This window comes from Corvus hawaiiensis, chromosome Z (assembly GCF_020740725.1).
Source record: "Corvus hawaiiensis isolate bCorHaw1 chromosome Z, bCorHaw1.pri.cur, whole genome shotgun sequence".
In the NCBI taxonomy this organism is placed as follows: domain Eukaryota; kingdom Metazoa; phylum Chordata; class Aves; order Passeriformes; family Corvidae; genus Corvus; species Corvus hawaiiensis.
The window spans coordinates 52,468,462-52,488,542 of NC_063255.1; the positions used below are offsets into that span (position 1 = coordinate 52,468,462).

General features: G+C 40.5%; 1 protein-coding gene across 6 annotated transcripts in view; it reads left to right on the plus strand.

Moving 5' to 3' along the window:
- SEMA6A (semaphorin 6A) overlaps nt 1-19,772 on the plus strand; it is a 119,180-nt gene extending 99,408 nt beyond the window's left edge. For all 6 annotated transcript variants that reach the window (XM_048290638.1, XM_048290641.1, XM_048290642.1 and 3 more), the window contains one exon: nt 15,667-19,772. In XM_048290638.1, coding sequence (XP_048146595.1) covers nt 15,667-16,856 — 1,190 coding nt within the window. In that variant the 3' untranslated portion in view covers nt 16,857-19,772. The remainder of the gene's footprint in view (nt 1-15,666) is intronic.
- Nucleotides 19,773-20,081: the final 309 nt, after the last annotated feature.

Consider the following 20,081-nt stretch of genomic DNA (forward strand, 5'->3'; position numbering starts at 1 on the left):
CTATGGAGCACTGTTTCAGCGCTGTATCAGATAAACACCAGAAAGCCATTGTTAGTTATGTGGGACCAAATTTCCCAGCATAGTTTTTAGTGGCCAGATACCTAAGTCATTAGACCAGTCTAATAACTCACAAACATGCCAGAAGATTGATGATCTCACCACACTGGAATCACTGGTATCCTGTGACATGCACCAGGAGGGCTGTGCAGTCAGGATTAAGGGAACACACCAGGCTTGTCCAGAGAAATGACATTGATCCTTCTTCTGTTCTGTCTTGCATGTATGAGCTGTCTGCTCCCAGGGCTAAAGACAGCTAATCATCTCAGATAACATCCTCAAGTTCAAACAGTGACAGTAGAAAAGTAGATGCTAATTAATAAAATGGAAATTGTATATAAAATTCATGAAATAAGAATGCTGGAAGGATGTTTCTGACAACAGACTTTCTTCAGACTTGTTTTTCTGATGTTTTTCTAAGTTTCCCTGAGAACAAGAGTTAAGAGACAGAGCAGAGACAAGGCATTCAATAAAGATGTCAGGAGCTAAGTCCCTGAGCAGGGCCACATCCTTAAGCCAATTTTAGTCAAACATGGGGTTATAATAGAGTACGGGGCAGTGATTCAGTGTGCCTTCTTTGTGACTAAGTCTTCATTTCAAACTTTATATAAAGAAAGCTACAGCTCATTTCGTCACAGATTTTCTATAGCAGCCATCTGAAAGTGTAAGGAAAGGAACAAATTTAACTGCAAAAGACAGGGAAGGATGAGGAAATCAAAATAATGGTGGGGTATATTCCAGCACACACCAACTGCCTGTGCCACACTTAAAGAAATGCCTATACTTCAGCACTGGTGCACTCACTTAACATTTTCAGAACTCAAAACGTTTCTACGTTTCACTAACAGTACAGATTTCAGATTTAACTAGCAGAACTGGAAATGTTGAGTGGCAAGATTAGAACCAAGAGCCATTTGCTGTTTAGTAGCCAAAAAAAAAATTACATCATTGATAACAGAAGAGGTTGTGTTGATGTGCAACCCCTGGTTATGAAAACAGAGCTTCTCTGCTCCCAAATTAGTAGATCCTACAAATAAAAGAATGGTGAATTTTAAAATAGATATCATCAAATGTCAAGTGTGGCTTCTGGAAACAGCAGGTATCCTTGACCTGTAATTGTCCACCTGCATAGATTTCAAGTCAGGCTATCTGTTTCCAGGCTGCAATGAGCAGTACGAGCTTGACTTACTAAAAGAGGGGAAAGCTGTCATTGCCCCAGGACCCTGATGTGCTTTTTCAATAAAAGAGGCCACGCCTAATTTGTCAAGGCAGCTGCTCAGGTTTCAGGGCACTAGAGCTATTGTGTGAGGGACCAGATCCCCAGCTGCATTCATCCACTGTCACCCGGAGAGGATAGCTCAGTGGAGGAACACAGACTGCCTCGTGCTCCTGTGTGACCTTTGTAGCACTGACATATTTATCAAGAGCTGGGAACTCGCTGTAGGGTGTGCTTGCTCCACAGAGCCACTACTCTATCTAGAAATAGCAAAGCATAGTTGGTGGACAGGATGTTGAGTAACACCCAATTTCATTTTTGTGATGTTTATATTGATTATAAGGAGATGTTGTGCCATATAAAGATGCTGAATTGAGAGCGCAGTCTAGCCCTTTAAACAAGACATTTTTGAAACTGCTTTGCGTTCAAAGGGATTTAATAGCAGAAAACCTAGTAGCTGAAAGACATTTAAAGCACCTTTTAATGTTGTTTATGCCAGTGTACAATTAAAATGTCAATATGCTGTTAAAGATACTTGAATAATTCATTTTTCTCATATAGGATGTGCCTAGTTTCAAAAAGTGTATTAATTAATAGCTCAGATGTAATGTAGTAATTTTACAGTGACCTAAACATTCACAGTCCTGGTTCAGAGCACTTTTAATATGGTCTGTAAACTGTCAACTGTTTAATTACTTGCCCTGTAAGAAGCACCACCTACATTTTTCTCATACACATTAACTTCTAGTTAATGGTTATCAACATCTCTTTAATTATGTAGGAAGCATCCCAAATAACTTTTCCATTTTTATTAGTTTTCTTTGACTGTAAAAAAGGCACGCTTAATTCTTTGTGGGCTGGTGCTTACTGATCAACAGGATGTAGTTAATTAAAAAATGAAAAACCTGGAGAGGCATAATTTAGGTTTTGCAATCTCAGTTTTATTGAACATTAAGTACAGATAACAAATGCCATTTTGTCTGGAAAGCAGTTGTTCCTCTGAATTTCCTTCGTTTAGTCAGGTATTTAGGCAGGTGTTCCTTCAAACTCATTTAGTGAGGCACTATAGTCTCCGATATCCAGTTACCATTGCTATTACTTTTGCTAGACTTTAATCATGTACTAAGATTGTGCCAGTAGCTGAGAGAGAGGATAGGGAACAGATATGTTGTTATTCTTATGTTGCCAAAAAAGTGTCTTAAGGGCACTCTATTGAGAAGTTTTGAAGCAGATAGTGCAAATTCACCATTGTATCAAGAATGTGCATCCTAACATCCCTGTGAGCAAAAAAAAGAGTTTTGTTGGCAAAGCTGTAAGGTTTTTTTTAAAATCTCAGTCCCTCATGCCCAGAAGAGACTTGTCACAGTTAGGCAACTAAATACACAAACAATTCTGTGTACACTGAGCGTTGGTGTTCTTAAACCACCAGCTGATAGTCTAACAGCTCTCCCTGCTCCAGCAGAGCAAAGTAAGTCAGGGTCCCTGCTGAAGCATATTTTAACAGTTCCAATGGCATTAGAAGGGCTTAGGGCAGTTTATAGAGTAGTTTCTCAGGAAGCATTAAGAAGCATTTCTGGCACAGCTATACAATACAGCAAACATTTGGAAATGGCTAACAGCACATTCATCACCAACTTTATGTTAGCCAGGATATTAAGCTGTTGTTCTTCTACCAGCAACCAAAGATTGCTTATCTTCTGTGAAATAAAATCTTAGCTGAAGGTGCAGCTTGATAGCATTGTCACAATTGGGCATAACTTAGACAGTTCTTCATATGCCCATCAAGGATTTTTTAATTGGAAAATAACACCAGCTGGATGCTGTCAATAGTATGCCATCTTGTTCATGTTCCATCCCATCTTACCCACAATTGTGGTAGAAAATAAAAGAGTAGCTGTTATATAAAAAAAGGAGGTTAGGGGGAAAGCAGGCACATTTTTTAAGCCCTACAAAGCTACTGCTATCCACTATCATGTTCTTGTAGAAAGAGACAGAGGGGTATTTTTGGAGAGCCTGAAAGATCTGCAGTTGCTGAACGCAAACAGTACCAGCACAGACAGACAATTTAGGCTTGTGGAGAAACATCTGACCAAAGCCTTCATTTGAAATAATTCCAAAAGTCTTTCGAGAAGCGCATATATTCTAGGTGTTTTCTTATTCTTTAAATAGGTGTATTTTTATTCTTAAATCAATACTGAGTTCCTGTTTGGAAGCAAGCAGGATGAGTGCGACAGCAGCCACAATGTTGGGTGGACACTGAGTACTGCTGGTTTTTAAGGATGCCCACTTTTTAAGGACGTGACCTTACCAAGTGGTGCAGAAAAGGCCATCAGTAGTGACATTGAGCCCATGGTCGCTAGAGAAATTTAATTCCTGCTACCAGCTTATAGCTCCCATCAAACAGTTCAGCAATTCTCCATGTGTAGTCACTGCCGAATGAGCCTCTCAAAGGAGGGCACGGTGCAGGAGTGCCCTCTGTCCATTCATCTGCCTGCTGTCCACACTGAACCCCCTGCATTCACCACAGCCTGCCCAGAGATTTGTGCAATCATGGCTCATAACAAGGAACATACAGAGCACTGCTCTTTTTTTACAGACAGCATTCAGCTTTATTTCTGCAAAACAGGGGTCTCTGTTCAGTTAAAGAAATCTTACAGTTCTGCAGCACTTTATATGTTTTTTGGCTAAATATGACCAGCAACAGGCAAGGTCCTGAGGTACTCATCCAGTAAGACCAATTAATTTCGTGTACGCAGGGTTTTTTTCGTATCTCAGTGTGAAGTTCACACTCATTGAACTAAATTACTAATATCAAATCAGCAGCTACTTTCATATACCCAGCATCAAGACCTGGAAAGACAATAGAGTTTATCTCTACTTGCTCATGGCAAGACAACTTGATAACATCAGCTGTGCTTCCCTGAAAGTTTTGATCTCACCTACACTGTGTTTAGAAAAGAGGAGAATAACTATATGTCACCAAGTGAAAAGAGATCATGATAAAAATTGATAGGGTTCCAATGCTAGGAAAAGAAATGAGGTTTTAACCTCTTATGTGGAAGTCTGTGTATCTGTAGATCAGTAAACATGTCTTGAGAGCTAGTCTACAAATGGGAAAAAGCCAGTCATGTTCCTTGTTACAGGAGCTACCTTCATGTTGACTAACTAGCTGTGTAAGCTCCCTGGTTTTCCTGCAGCACTGGAAAATGCTGGGTTGACGTAAGAGCATGAGCAGAAACTGGACAAATTACTCTAGTAAAGTTAAATTTGACCCAGTACCAGAACTGATTGGAAGGCCGGGGAAGTTGTTATTTGCAGCAACACTGCTGTTTGTGAGATGTTTGGTAAAGCAGACAGGTATGTCTGCCTGGCCTGCTGCTGGACAATTGAGAGGGTGTCTGTATGGGATTTGAATGTAGGTTGGAGAGGACACTTGTTTACCCACACTACCATAGTTAGATTACTGCTGGACTCAGGACAGCTTTAATGGAGCTGGGGCAGGCATCTGCTTGCCGAAGTATGTCCTCTGAGATAAAGCTGCACTTTCACCTCATTCAGGGAAGCAGACTGGCCATAGTAATTACTGAGCATGTTAAAAAATGTACACAGGAACATCAATGAGATTATGGCATTAAAGTATTAATGTACACACAGCATCTGCAAGGTAGGGAGGTGGTAAAAATAATTAGGTTTACAAAAAAGCAGAGAACTATAAATAAGACAGAAAAATGCATGAAAGAAGGTACCACTGGAAATTAAGAAAATTAGGTAAATTAAGAAAATTAAGTGAGATCATAGCAGCATCCAGACATGAAGTCCATCAGGGAAATGCTATCTTTTACCTCAGGATGTGGCTGGAGTAACTATGCTTGCTTTACTGGACATACTATGGATTTGAATTAATGTAACAGAGGAAAGAAGGGTTCTGATATTTATACTTGAAGAGTAGTAAGATATCAAAGAAGAACTAACAGTAAAATTAGTCTTGCTAACTGTTACAGCCAGTGTTTCAAACTCATCACAATTCCTCAGTCACTAAATGTATTTAAAGGCAGATGAGGCAATGGGACTGCAAGTACAAAGGGAAATGGTAAACCTAGTGACATGTATAATCTATTTTTTGCCTACAACACCTGCAAGTCTTCCTGGAAGAAGCAGTCGTCTCAGTATCCCTGGCAGGGGCATGTTTTACTTCTGAAGTCTAGGCCTTTTGACTACACCTGCTGTATTCATGAGTGGAGGAGAAATGAAGAGTTAATCCACAGTGTTTGCTTTCTGTCATGCAATATACAATGATGGCATTTTAATGACACAAGAGGTTTCGTCCTCCCTCTGTACAAAGGCAGAGCTAACAAGGGATCCAGCCACGTTCCTGACATGCTCCAGCAGCCCAGCTGTGGGCAGAAGGACTGTCCCTAAGAAACACAGTCTATGTGCATGAATAAACACTGTTGGCTTGGTCGCATAGTTGTTCAACGATTTAGTTATGATTTCCAGGGGCCTCAGGGAATAGGAAATATAGGGTACTGTCTTACTATTTGTCTTTAAATGTTTAATAGATTACTCTTTTGTTAGTTCAGCTGTGATGTGTTCATTTGCACCACTAGCTCAAAATTAGCATTTACATTTTTGTGTCTTTAAAGAAGATCACAGCTGATGAGGAAACAATTTTTGCTTTTAGATTATATGCGGTATTTGAAATTTAACCCAAATTCTACCATAAGGCTGCTTTGAGCTTCAGCCTGCTAAGCAGAGCTGCCTATGTTGACATTCTGCAAGCTTTACTTTTTCCTGTTGTGCAGAAAGGCCATAGTTCAAAACAGGCTGTATAAAAGGAGAGGAAAAGCTACAGAATTTCTCAGCGACAGCTTCTTTTTCCTTGACACTGTTCATAAAAACTGCTTCCAGAAAGGCACTGGGCTGCTCAGAATACATAATGCCTGCATCAGGAAAAGGAAAAAAAAACGGAAAAAAAAGAAACACACACTTGTTCTGTGCCATCAGAGGAGCTCCATGCAGTGAAATGGGAACTGTGAAGATTAGAGATTCACTTTGCAGGCTACAACAACTTCTCTGGAGCCCTGAAATCATGCATATGCAGCCAAACATATGTAAATCTATTTTAACCCAGCTGTGAAAGATCCCCTGAAGTAAGCTAATAAAGAGCAGCTGTATGTGTTTAAGCTTATCCCAGGCATAGTAGGAAGGTCCCAGAATGTGCACTGAGGTTTCTTACGTCATTAGAGGAAATGCTGCAGACTTTAAAGGAAATTTGTGTTTTAAGATGCAAAGCAGCATAAAGTTTGTCTCTGCCAAGACAAGCTACAAAAGAATTAATTTTCCTTGACATTTGGATTTTATACATCTTGTTTTTAACTACTGTGAGCGCCTGTGTTTTTTTTTTTTTTTAACGACCTGATGTGTCTGCTTACTCTCCATCGTGCAAAGGCATCTAAAATTATCATCACTCAGTGGGAAAGGGTGAGAGGTGAAGGAAAGTACTGAAATCGGGAAAGTTCAAAATGATCAGCCACTGCGTACCACCTGCCAGTGGGAGAAAGGTTGTCAAATGCTTTCTACTGAAAGAGCTGGCCCTGAGCTTAGCCTCTGGGACAAACAAAATTGGGCTGGCTTCAGGACTGTAATGACCTTTGTTATATTACATATGCAGGAGGTTGTGTCAAACAAACCTTCTCCCATACCTGCAAACTTAATAAACTGGTTCATTTACAAGTCAGAAGTAACACACTTTAAAAAGGTTTAAGAGCTGGCTATTCCAGTCTTTTTCAGGTCTTGCCTCCCCTTCACTCCAGTGTGGGTGGAAGTTATCTGAGCATGAATTTTCTGGTTCAGATTTTGTAATCTCCATCTATAATAATCTCTTGTTTCAAAATTCACAAGTGTGAATTCAAAAGGCCATGATGTGAGTTTTGTATGGCCACTGTGGCATGCAGAAAAATTGGATTGCAGGGTCATAATCGAACTATAAACAGATAATTGAAATCCGTTCTGAAAATGTTGCTGCAAGAGTCACAAGTTATCTCATATGGACATGTTGATCTCCCTTCTTTTTGAAAACCATCTTTTTTTCTATAGACAGTCATGTTGGCAGTCATTCGTGGAAAGTGGAGAGAAATGATATAACGATGAACCAGCTGAAAGGAGAAATTAAACCACTGTTAAAGATCAGCTGATAAACCTGTCTTGGAGGGATTGTTTCTGAAATAGGTCTGATAAGGGGCCAGAAAACCCTAACAGAGGCCACTATAGCTGATCAGATTGCTTAGATCTTTTCCAGGGCTTTGTTGCATGTTACTTCAGTTACATTATATATACTGATTTTGTTTTCATAGTTCTGAAGTATGATTTCTCTTCACACTTCCAATGATCCCCAGGTTTCTTGTAGCTGAAGGTTTTTTCTTTAACAAATTCATTCTCTCTCCAACTGCATGCGCCCACTTTTTCTTTGCTGGATACCTCAGACTACTAGCTCAGGCAACTGACTTTCAGAGCCCTAGAGTGGCATAAGAGAGGAGATGGATTGCTGTTCTCAACACAGTCATGCAAAACTTAAGAGTTGCAGACCTTTACAAGTCAACAATATAGTTTTACTGAGAGGGAAGGCAGGGGAAAAGCATTTTCCAGCAGCTTTAACTATGAATGTTTGAGCTGGGTTTTTTCTAGCTGGTGACACCAAGAGTCCAGAAGAATGGGTACTGGGTAGTATTGCACTGAGTCAGCACAATGAGTCCTTGCAGCCAGGACAAAGATGAAGAAAAAGCCTTGCTACTGTTTACAACAAAGCAATTATTTTAAACACCAAATCATTGGGATAATAGTGTGGTTGGTTTATGTCAAATCTTGAAATTATTCCTTTGGGAAAACATGAGATAAGATCTCAGAAGTGCAGGGTAGACTTTGGTCATTCCTCTATTTTTTTGTCACTGAAATCTCAGAGTTCAGTCTAAATTTGTCTGGGGTTTTTTTTGTTTGGTTTTTTTGTTTGTTTTTTGTTTTTTGTTTTTGTTTTTTTTTTGATTTTTTAAAAACTATTATTGCTAGTTAAAAAAGGGGAAGAAAGCTTGTTAATACCTGCAGGGATTTACCAGTCCGAAATAGTCTTCTAGCAGCATGAGACTACCTGTAAACACATTTCTAACAACTAGAGACACAAGTTGAAAACCGATTCAGTGGTATTTTTAAAAGGTATTCTGAAGCCCATAAAAACCTCCATTCATAATGAGTTTTTTTACCAGTGTTTCTTGCAAGCCTAAGGAGAGGGAGATGTACATCTGACAGAGAAGCTTGTACTGAAGAATGAAATTAACTGCTGAGTTTTCCCTTAAATAACAATAGTAAAGAAATCATTGTGCCTTTCTGTAACAATGACTTGTTCTGTGGAAAGTCTCAAGTGATTTTGTAGCTGTTGGAGATGGAAGTGGGCTCATTCCCATTTAGAGAGGTGACATTTAACACAGCAATGGCACTCACTCCTCAACTGCTCTTAATATGTGGTCAGGAGATAAATATTACCTTATTTCCTGGTAGTTATTCCCTCATTTCCCTCCCAAAACATCATTCTTCATTTCCCACTTCAGTGTTTCAAGTTTCATGTGTATCACCATTTTGGGTTATTACTTTACCAACTGTTACAGGCAACTTTGGAAAGACAGACAGTGACAGCTCCCTGCGGATCTGATCACAAAGCGATCGTGGTGCACGTGGCATATGGTCTTCTCATTGCTCAGGGTACACTGCTCCCAGCCATAAATCATTTCTTTGTCTCCACACTACAGCAAACTGCAGTGCTCAGACTGAAAGGTGTTACTTTTCAGGACAGGTAGCTGTTATTCACACACCGGAACTTGCAGTGGCAGACCAGATATGGCTCTGTCCTTTGAGTTATCCTCACCAACTTCAGCCTAGTTGTGGAAGAAGGTAGCATCCAAACTCTCGTATCACTAAAACAGCTTCCCATCAAGCTATTCAAACTTGGAAGTCATTTGCTGTTTGTTTTCATTCATCGACCAGTTGTGAGGATTACAAGCTGGAATTTCAGTCTGTACTCACTGTAAAGCATACGCCAGAACTGAAAGGATTGTGATTGTGGGGCTTTTCTTGATATTCTGCCATTCCTGTCACACTGGGATCGCAGGTGAGACAAGGAAATGTGCCTTCATCATGAGATGTTTCTTTTTATGCTGCACGTGCTAAAAGGACACAGCTTTTGCTGGGCCTCTGGAGTGGAGGTGTCCTTTCTGCAGATTTCTGTTAATTGCTGTTCTCCTGAGACAGACACCTTACTTCAGATCTCTTTCCAGGGAAACCTTTGGTCAGCACTGTGCAACTGCAGCTTTTTAGCAGGTTGTAGCTCGCTTTCATTTACTTCTAAGAAGATAAGTCAAAGACTTTAGAGAAGTCAAAGGCTATCATACTTACTCCTTCCCCACAAAAAGTAAGCCATTTATCCTGCCAAGCAAGGAAATTTGTCTTTTTTAATGGAATTTACTATTGGAAAAATTGCTTTCCTTTTTTTTTCCTTCTTAATTACTTTGAAATTGATTGTTTTATTACTTGTACTAGTGTCATCTCCATTCTAAAGATTGTGCTGGCAGGTCTGTGTTTGGTTGGGTCCACCCTTTGGCTATTCACAAAGGCATGTAATATACTTGTCCTTTTCCAGGGCTCTTTATGCTTGTACTTCCTCCAGTGTTGTCCAAGATACTTTACTGTGTCTAGAAATTGCTTTGGCTAGTTAAGCAGTTTGGGACAAATTTCTTAAGACAATTCAAAAATGTGTATTATTTAAATAGGTTTACTTCTTTTCTCTATCATGGTCACCACTTACTCCCTAACTTTGTTACATTTCTGATCGCAGATCAGAGTGGGAATTTTTGTTGAAAATTGCAGCAGGAAAAGGAGTAAATAATTCATTCTCCATGTCTTCCCTTATCTATCCTCCTTTAATGAAGTTTTTTATGTTGATATTCATTATTCTTATTATGCACAAGTTATGCACATGCCATGTATTCCTTAGAATTATGAACTCTATTCCTTTGTGATTATTTCATCTGAATTACATTTCTGCCCTTGGAACTTCTTTCCTATTAGAATTAGAAGGAGCAGAGCATCTCCAGAATAGCTTCATCAGCATTTCATACAGTACTCTTTTCAGCACTCTGCACATCTTGCTTTTTAACTTGTTTTTTTTAGCATATGTACTGTCCAAAAGCCTGAATACTTTTGTTAATTGGTGAAAAGAAGGAGGCTCACCTTCTTGCTTATGATAATCTAGCATACAAGTGACCTATATCTTTGAATAACCTCTGGTCTTTTCTGTATTATTTTTACCCAGAGACATTCCACAAGCCTGCTTTTCACATCTTCCAGAACTTTAACAAAAGAATAAGTATTATTGACATAAAATGTAATGTCTCCTTGGTCATTCCCCAACTACCTTTAGTTAGATCAGTGCTCTACCTGTGATTTGTACACGCACTAGCTCATTTCAGAATTGAATCACTTTGGAGGTCTGAAAACATTCTTCTAAATGTCTTCTTTACCAACCAGCCAGCCCAAACTGTGTACCTTACCTAGAAGCTCTGCTGGAAGAAGGAATTAATTATGCATAGCAGAATAACACAATACCATATCAGGTCTTCTCTTTCATTAGATGAGTAAGAAGAGGTGATTTTGCTTGCGTGTTCCAGACTGCTACAGCACAGGGTATACTGACTGAGAAAATGAATGGCAATGTTAGGAGATGCAGACAAAAGGATGTGGGATGAAATTACAGAAAGTTAATGGAGGTGGAAGGATCAGGTTGTCTATGGGAATCGGAATAGCCATGGAAAAGGGAGAATATCAGGTGACTAGACTGGCTCTTTTAGTAGCCAGAAGTAATACTTCATCACAGGGAGGAAGACCCTGAAGTTGTAAGCTCAGCTGTGATTTGTAAGGGAGAGAGCTTGACTTAAATGGAAGACTTCAGAGAGGTCAGTGTCAGCATATTTGTGGCATTAGTGACATGACATGTAAGATACGATCTTTGGAGGTGCACATATTTGATGTCATCTATGTCTTTGTAACATTTTTGGGTTTGATTTATTTTTACCATCACACGTCTCTGGAGTACAATGTTTATATAGGTATTTCTGTCAAAACTATCCCTTTCAAAAGAATAGTTTGTTGTTACCCAAAGTGATAGGTCTCCATACACTAGAGAAAATAGTCAGGAGTATGGATTCAGACCACATAAAATGAAATAAGCAAAGTCTTTTCAGTTTTGTAAATGATATGTTGCAAACAGGAAAGTTTAGACATAACACTTTAAAAGTATTTAATTTAGAATAATAACTGTATTATTAAATAAGTACAATATGATGATACTTATATCAGACATATTTTACAGTCTGGTTCTATGAAGCCAGGCCAGTCAGTTTTCCAGTACATAATGTCTTAAAACTATGTCAGATAATAAATAGCTGTAAGATTTTTTAATAGCAAGTATTTCCTCAAAGCTGGGAGTCCAAATACTTTACTTGTCTTTCAAAAACGTAGACCCTAGATTTTTCTGATTATTTTCTCCATTCATTTTAATTCCTTGAATAATGAGTGCAAATGAAGGATGCTGGACTTGCCATGTGGACTGTGCGGTTCTTTAAGAATTGCAGGATAAGTAAAAGCACACACAATGAAGTCTGTAAGGTGGCATGAACAGTTCCCCTCAAACTTGACATGATTGGGATCACATACTTCCTTACTCATCCCAGACTGTGCAGGCAGTTACTGCTGATGTTAAGGTTTGAATATGTTGATAGACAACAACCACCATTATCAGCCTATATCATATTAAATTCCAGACTACCCCCACCCACCCTGTGGTCATGACAGTAGGATGCTGAGCATTTCTCCTACTTTTTTATTGCTTGGTTTTACCTATTCCACAGTCATTGATGCAGGGTCAAATCTTGCCTATTTTATTTTATTTACATTTAAGTTAGTGGGATTGCTTGCATAACTAATGACACATGGAAGCGATCCCTGATAAAAAATAAACTATATATTAACCTGACACTGTGTCCAGAGAAGATCTGCCTGCCTAGAGCAAAGCCACTAATGTTAAATATCTTTTAGTGTAGAAAATGTAATAAACGTCAGGAAGGTTTGAGTTCAAGGGGAAATAGCTGGAATCAGGCTGTTTTAAGACAGTCATAAATTTCTGTGTATAAAACACCTGCAGTGTGCACTTCATTTCAACTACCCCTTTCATGAACACAAAGGGTCACTCAGTCTGGACTGTGTAGCAATTTTGTAATGTGAGTGCTAATGTTTTGATACTTACTGATAACCTAAAACTGAAGATTTCACATTGCTTTTGTATGCAGTGATACAGTTTTGTGCTGAAGGCTGTCACTGACAGAGTAGGACTTAGCCTAAAGCAGAAGACTGAGAGTGCAGAACTTGAAGTTTCCCTCAGCCAGTAGGAAATGTCAGGCATGGACATGAGTTTTGAGGTATTCCCTTTCATCCTATCACCAGATACCTGAGAGAGGGAGCAGCACTTTCCCCTCCACTCCTCATCATGAGGAAGTTTTAGATAGCAATGAGGTCTCCTCTTCTCTAAGCTGAAAAAAATATGTATTTTCAGCCATTCCTCATCACTGATGCCCTGTAGTCTTTTCCCCAGTTCTGTTGTACTCCTCTGGGCACATTCCAATATTTGTATATGGTTGGCCCTTTCTTCCACCAGGGCACATAGTTGAGTCATATTGAGCTTACCATAAACCAAAAATGCCATTTCCCTTCCCACAGGGCTGCACTCCAGCATCTTGCTGCCAGCCTATATATAAAAGAATGTTAGAATCATAGTATCATAGAACAATTTAGGTTGGAAAAGACCTCTGAGATCAAGTTCAACCTTTAACCTAGCACCACCATGATCTCTTCTAAACCATGTTCCCAAGTGGCACATTAACATGCTTTTTGAACACTTTCAGGGATGATCATTCCACCACTTCCATAGGAGCTTGTTTGAATGACTGACCACCCTTTCAGTGAAGAAAGTAAGATATGATAATAAGATATGACTTTCCTTTCACGGACCCATGCTGGCTTTGACTGTAGGTACTTACACCCTTAGGTAGGCACTGAGCAGGGATTTTGAGTTTTTTCCATGTGAGACACATTGGACAAGTGCTCAAAGGGACATGCCTGAGAAGTCTCTGCATAGAAATCCATTAAATCAGATTTTTAAGGCAAAGCCTTTCTTAACTTCGTGACCATTCTTCCCATCCATTTAAGACTCTGTATCTGATTCTCTAGTTAATCACTGCAAACAGTTTTACAAGTTTAAGTAAATTTGGCCTCAAAATGCTGCAGAGTCTAGCATGTGAATATCAGCAGGTGAAGGACCACAGGAGACCAACACGTTTGCAGTGAAATATAGTTCCTGCTGACTGTGCTGTAACCACTAGACTGTGCTTCTACATATAGCAATTTTGTACGTGGATTTAAATTACAGAACTAGGTTTTACTGCTGCTTGTTAAGTGCTGATGACAAAGAATAGTAGAATCTGCCTTTGAAGAAGCTGCTGGGCTTTAAAAAAGGGTTCTCTTAGAAACACTTAATTTGAAGATTGTTTCTAATTTTATGTTGTTTTCTGAGTTTTACTTTCCTGCCTTTACATTTTACTATTAGGATATTTATATGAATGCCGGATTCTTATTTTCTTAAGTGATCATCTGCTCTTGCTATTTATTCTCCTTGTGAAATCATAATCCTTTGTGTTGTCGTAGCACAATAATTTCTGTGGCACCCAGCTGTGATGTCACATGCAGGTGCTTATGATTTCAGGAGCTGTTTTGCTTTTAAATATGAAGTTCATCTCTTGTAAACAAATATCCCTTTTCCACCTAAATGCTGCAGTTAACTTGGAACAGAAAAATGTGAACAATACTATATCTATCCAGAATACTTAACAAAGGCTTCTGTGAGATAGTGGCAACTTTTAAGTATTCTTTTAAGATAGTTTGGTGAGAGGTATTTTGGTTCTAATTCTGCATTGTAAATACCTTCTGTACAAAACACATGAAAAGACCTTATTTTAGAAGTTGATTTACAGTGTGAAAGTTTTGTGTCTTCATAAAGTCTTGTGAGAGCCTTGGAGTTGTATTTTCTGCCTTGCTGTCTCTTCTGTAATAAGGACAAGTATTACATTTCCTTTGAGCTTTTAATCCCCTGTGGAGCTTTTAATCCCCTGGCACTCGGGCCCTCTCTGGAAGAAGAGATGGGAGAGATGTTCCTTCAGTTCCTTGTCAAACTGTGGCTGCTCCTTGTAAGCAGTAAGAACAAAACCAGAAATGAAAAAAACCATACTACAGGCTTTTTGCTTGTGTTTCATTAGTGCTGCTGGCCTGGTGCCTATAACAGAAAAAAACTGACTTTCTTCAGAAATTCAGAGTATTCATTAATGCTGCATTAGGGACTTCAGATGGAGGAGGTGCACTCTGCCAAAGACACTTCCTCAGACAGTGGTGCTTGGATGGCCAAGTGGGATTTGACAGTGACCTCTGACCACAGCACAGAACCATAGGATAAGGCACTCAGTCAGGTGTTTTAGAAAAGAAAGCATAGGCTTCAGCACAGAGGTCAACCTATTCATGTGTTCAGAAAAGAGAGAGCTTTTAAAATTAAAATAGCAAGGACAGTCATCTAGCAGGCTCAATAAATTTCAACACTCTGCTCTATCTTTCGTAGTTACTCAAGCATCCTCCTGAAGCTCAGGCATGTGACACTGACTTATAAAACACATGACAGAGAAAACAGAATGAAGAGAGAGAAAGAAGCCTTAAACAATGTGGAATACACTTCTCTGGTATTCGCTGAGGTTCTATCTCCTCTCCTCCCTTTAAAGGCTTTTCAGTGAGAATTACTTACCATAAATAAGATGATTACTTACAAAAATAAGATGGTATTAGCCTAGGTGAGATCAGAAAGAGGAAGGTCAGCAATGAGCAATATGTCAGAGGAGGAGAGCTAATAGCTCTGATCTGCTGAAGTCACTGTGAATTGCCCAGGGCCAGGATTTCAAACCAATTGTATTTGTCCTGCAAGTGAATTCCCTTTCCCTTCCTGAACTTTGTAGTCTTCAGCTCCAGATCTGAAAGCTGTACTGAAAGCTGAAGGCTGCACATGGAAGATGTAGCTAGCAGGTACAGTATGTCTCCAAATTTTATCAGCAAGCTGATAAACAAAATCACCCTGCAAAACACAAACCAACCTCCCAGGGGCATGCCTTTGAATAAAGTAGTTAATGATAAGTAGCCTCCCCCACCTCCCCGCTCCTCATTCGTCCTTAGTTTGTTTAACCACTGTATGCTGTCTATTGCAGGAGTGATTCGCGAGAGTTACCTGAAAGGTCATGATCAGCTGGTGCCAGTCACCCTGTTGGCCATTGCTGTTATTCTTGCTTTTGTCATGGGGGCCGTCTTTTCGGGAATCATAGTGTACTGCATCTGCGACCACCGCCGCAGAGACATGGCTGCTGTGCAGAGGAAGGAGAAGGAGCTGACCCACTCCCGCCGTGGCTCCATGAGCAGTGTTTCCAAGCTCAGTGGCCTCTTTGGGGATGCTCAGTCCAAGGAGCCAAAGCCTGAAGCTATCCTCACACCTCTGATGCACAATGGCAAGCTGACTACCCCAGGCAGCACTGCCAAGATGCTAATCAAAGCTGACCAGCACCATCTGGACCTGGCTGCCCTGCCAACCCCCGAGTCCACCCCAACCCTGCAACAGAAGAGAAAGCCCAGCCGAGGCAGTAGGGAATGGGAGAGAAACCAGAACCTCATCAATGCCTGCACAAAAGATATCCCCTCAATGGCATCACCAGTGATCCCAACTGACCTGCCGCTCAGGGCTTCTCCCAGCCACATCCCCAGTGTTGTGGTCCTGCCCATAGCCCAGCAAGGCTACCAGCATGAGTATGTTGACCAGCCAAAAATGAGCGATGGGGCTCAGATGTCTGTGGAGGACCAGAATGCCACCCTTGAGTACAAAACTATCAAGGACCACCTCAGCAGCAAAAGCCCCAGCCACGGAGTTAACCTGGTGGAAAATCTTGACAGCATGCCACCGAAAGTCCCCCAGCGGGAGGCATCCCTGGGGCCCCCGGGTGCCTCGCTGTCACAGAGCGGCCTGAGCAAGCGGCTGGAGATGCACTCTTCTGCTTACAACGTGGACTACAAGAGAAGCTACCCCACAAACTCCCTCACGAGAAGTCATCAGGCATCAACCCTCAAAAGAAACAACACTAACTCCTCCAACTCATCCCACCTCTCCCGCAATCAGAGCTTCAGCCGGGGTGACAACCCACCGCCGGCCCCGCAGCGAGTGGACTCCATACAGGTCCACGCTGCTCAGGCACAGGCTGTGACTGTATCCCGGCAGCCAAGTCTCACTGCCTACAACTCACTGACGAGGTCAGGCTTGAAACGCACGCCCTCGCTAAAGCCAGACGTACCTCCCAAACCTTCCTTTGCTCCGCTTTCCACATCCATGAAGCCCAACGATGCATGTACATAATCGGGGGGGGAGGGGGAGCGGGAGGAGGATGGCAATTACACAGAAGTTGCCCTTGGAAGCCAGTGTTCTGCAACTGTTATCACTCGCTCCTCTGAGAAGATAGTTGTTGCAAGCTGAAGATGTGTTGGATTTCTGCTCTCTGGGAAAAGTGGAATATTTTTTTAAACCCGAGCCATATGACCCATGGTTGAAGGTTTATAATTGCAGGATTCACCCCTACAACCTGCCAGTTCTTTGCTCAAAAGACTAATCCTCCATCACAAACATTGAGCCAAAAGCACACAGGTGAAAATGACTGTGACATTTCACCCCCTGCCCCCAACTGCACAGTGCATTCCTGAACTGGGAAAGAGTGCTCTGAAAAGCAAAACAAATGTAAAAAACACACAAACGTAAAAAAAGAAAAAAAAATTTTAAAAAAAGAAGGAAGAAAAAAAAAAAGAAAAAAAACCAATTGATAAAGCTAACTCTGACTTAACAATGGCAGAAGTTTACTACTAGCAGGTACTGTGAAATGATGCCCTTCAGTGTTACAGCCATTTGGTCACAGCAGTTAAATGCCAGGTTGGGCAAACTACAACATAGGTTTCTGCTACCCTTCTCTTTAAATGAATAACATGTGACTGTTAACATGAGTAACTCCTCTTATTTATTGTTCAACTTTTGTTTTTCCTAAGGAACTGACCTGCATTATCATCCCATGAGCAGCTTTTCAGAGAAGTACCTTGAAAGTTATACCTATTTAACGTGAAACCCATTAACTGGAGTAATTAGAACTCTTTTATTTTTCCAAGAAATTCACTGAGTTAGATTAGTTGGAGCTGGATTTCTGAACTTTGTGCCTGGACTGCCTGGTTAGCTGAAAAAAAAAGGGGATATCTATTTAAGTCTCTCAGCTAATTAGCTGGCTGGGCCTCTGACCTAAGACAGCAACAAATACCGCGAGTTCATAACTTCTAAAGCAACTGCAAGCGAAACTTAAAAGCTGCACATCTGTGCACCATTGCTATCAACATGGCTTTGTCAGTAGCTAATACTTTCTGTGAAGGCACCAGCTTGTGATGTGCCATCTCATTTCACCTTGCATGTGAGACGGCAAACAAAATCCTCAAACAGTGTGAACTAGCTAATATGCCGGCTGTTACCATGCATAAATTATGGTCTTATCACACGGGTTTTTCGTGGGAATATATCTGTGAATAGCCTGTTTTCTTCCACATGTAAATTTGTGCCTTACACCCTCAGTTGTGTATATTTGTGAGCTGTAGTATGTAAAACCTTTTTCTTTTTCCCCTTTGAGTAATGCAAATATTTATTGATCCTTCCTCCTCCAAGCCCCTTCAAAAACTGGAGTAAAGACATTGAAAGAAGAATGTGGTGGTTATTGTCGTAACCCCACATCCCTAAAGAAATTAGGCTAGCACCATACCCTCCAATTTGACTTTCTAGCTGTGCCAAGTCCTCTCTCTAAACCATCCACAGGCAGTGATGCTCCCAAGGCACCATGCTGGGGGTTCTGCCTTCCCCCACCTCCCGCTCCCCCTTTACAGCATGTCAGCATGGAGATCATTCTCACTGGCAGCAGGAAAATGACTAACACCCTTGTCCATGGAGCTGGTATGTCCCCTGGCAGGGGACAGCACTGGTGAGAGGGGCCAAGCCCTGCAGAAAGCCCGGCCGCACATCCTGCAGCATGCAGGGCTCATGGAGCTAAGACAGGCAGGCAGGCTCCTGCTGTAGCTACCTGCTGCTCCAGAAGGATGCTGCATATACTTCTTTGGGGAAAAACGTGGGGTTTTTTTCTTTTGTTTCTTTGGTGTGACTGTGCATGTAGCTAGCGTGGGAGTGTGCGCGCGCACAGGTTTGTGCGTGTGTGTGTGCGCAGGCGTGTAAGTTCCTTTCCAGTCTTTCAGTTTATGCAAAAACGTAGCTGTGTTTTTAATCTGTTACAATAACTGTGTCAACATACTGTAGAAAAATGATGGGGATCGCTTCTAAGCTTTTTATATATATATATATATATATATCTCTACTGAACAGTATGTTTGAGTAAGGTGGTTGTTTCTGTTTCAATTTGTTTTTTAAAATTTTATACTTCCATTTGTTTTTCAGGGTTTTGGTTCTGTTTCTGAATGATTGAAAAGACAGACTTTAAGTACACTAGCTTATAGATGGTATATATAAAGTCTGGATGGTCTACACCAAAGTGTGTAACAAGGGTGCTTGCATGTTCTTTCATTTCATCATGGCTTCTTTTATGAAACAGTTTTGTTCACCCGTAGTGAACTATGCAGACTGGAGTAGATAGATCTGTATCCAAAGCAATGTTGTTGTTTTAATAAAAACAAACTGAAAACCCTTTGAAAACAGTAGGTAGCAAGGTTTTTTTTTTTAAAAAGAACCAACTAACAATGTTTTTACCAAGCTCCAAGCCCCTGAAGCAGGGTTCCCTTGATATTATCCCTCAAAGCGTTCTCCCAAAACATAGAGATGGATAATCATGGCAACAGCTTGTGCAGCGACCTGCCTTCACAACATACAGCGCAGTTACTGGGTTGACCTCGAAATGTTCATTTTGTATTCAGTGGGTCTTTTGTTTTCATCCTTTCCCAACCCCAGTTCCCTTCCACCCTCTGTTTTGAGGGGTTCATGAACCTGTGTGTGCCTTTGCTTTCCACCCTTGCTATACACTGGTAGATGCAACAAATTCAGACTCTCATTTGTTGTAAAGTTGTAAAGTATTGTGATGTCACCAGTTTCCCTTCATTTCCACATCCCCCTAACATATGATTCACAACTTAATGTCGGTTGTAAAAGAAAAAAAAAAAAGGCAGGAAAGAAAAAGAAAAAGGAGGAGAGATGGGAAATAAAAGCTCTTGATTACATATGGTAATAAAACCAGACTGTTCTACCTTGTTTCCTGGTTCTGTTGTTTCTATGATGATTTATCCTTTTCCTTTAAAAAATACAAATAAATGCAATGTTCATCATTTAGATCAGGTTACAGTGAGGAAGAAATTTGTTACTTTCTGCCTGTTACAGAAGATGGACTGTAGATGCTGGTAATTAATTAAAAATTAAATCACACACTTGCTCTCCCTCTATTCATATTTTGCATTTTCTTTTTATAAGCTTGTTCGTCATCAAATATTTATGACAGACTTAATAGTTTAAAAGAGCAAGGCTGGGATTTACGAACACGTGGTCCACCAAAGTAGACCATCA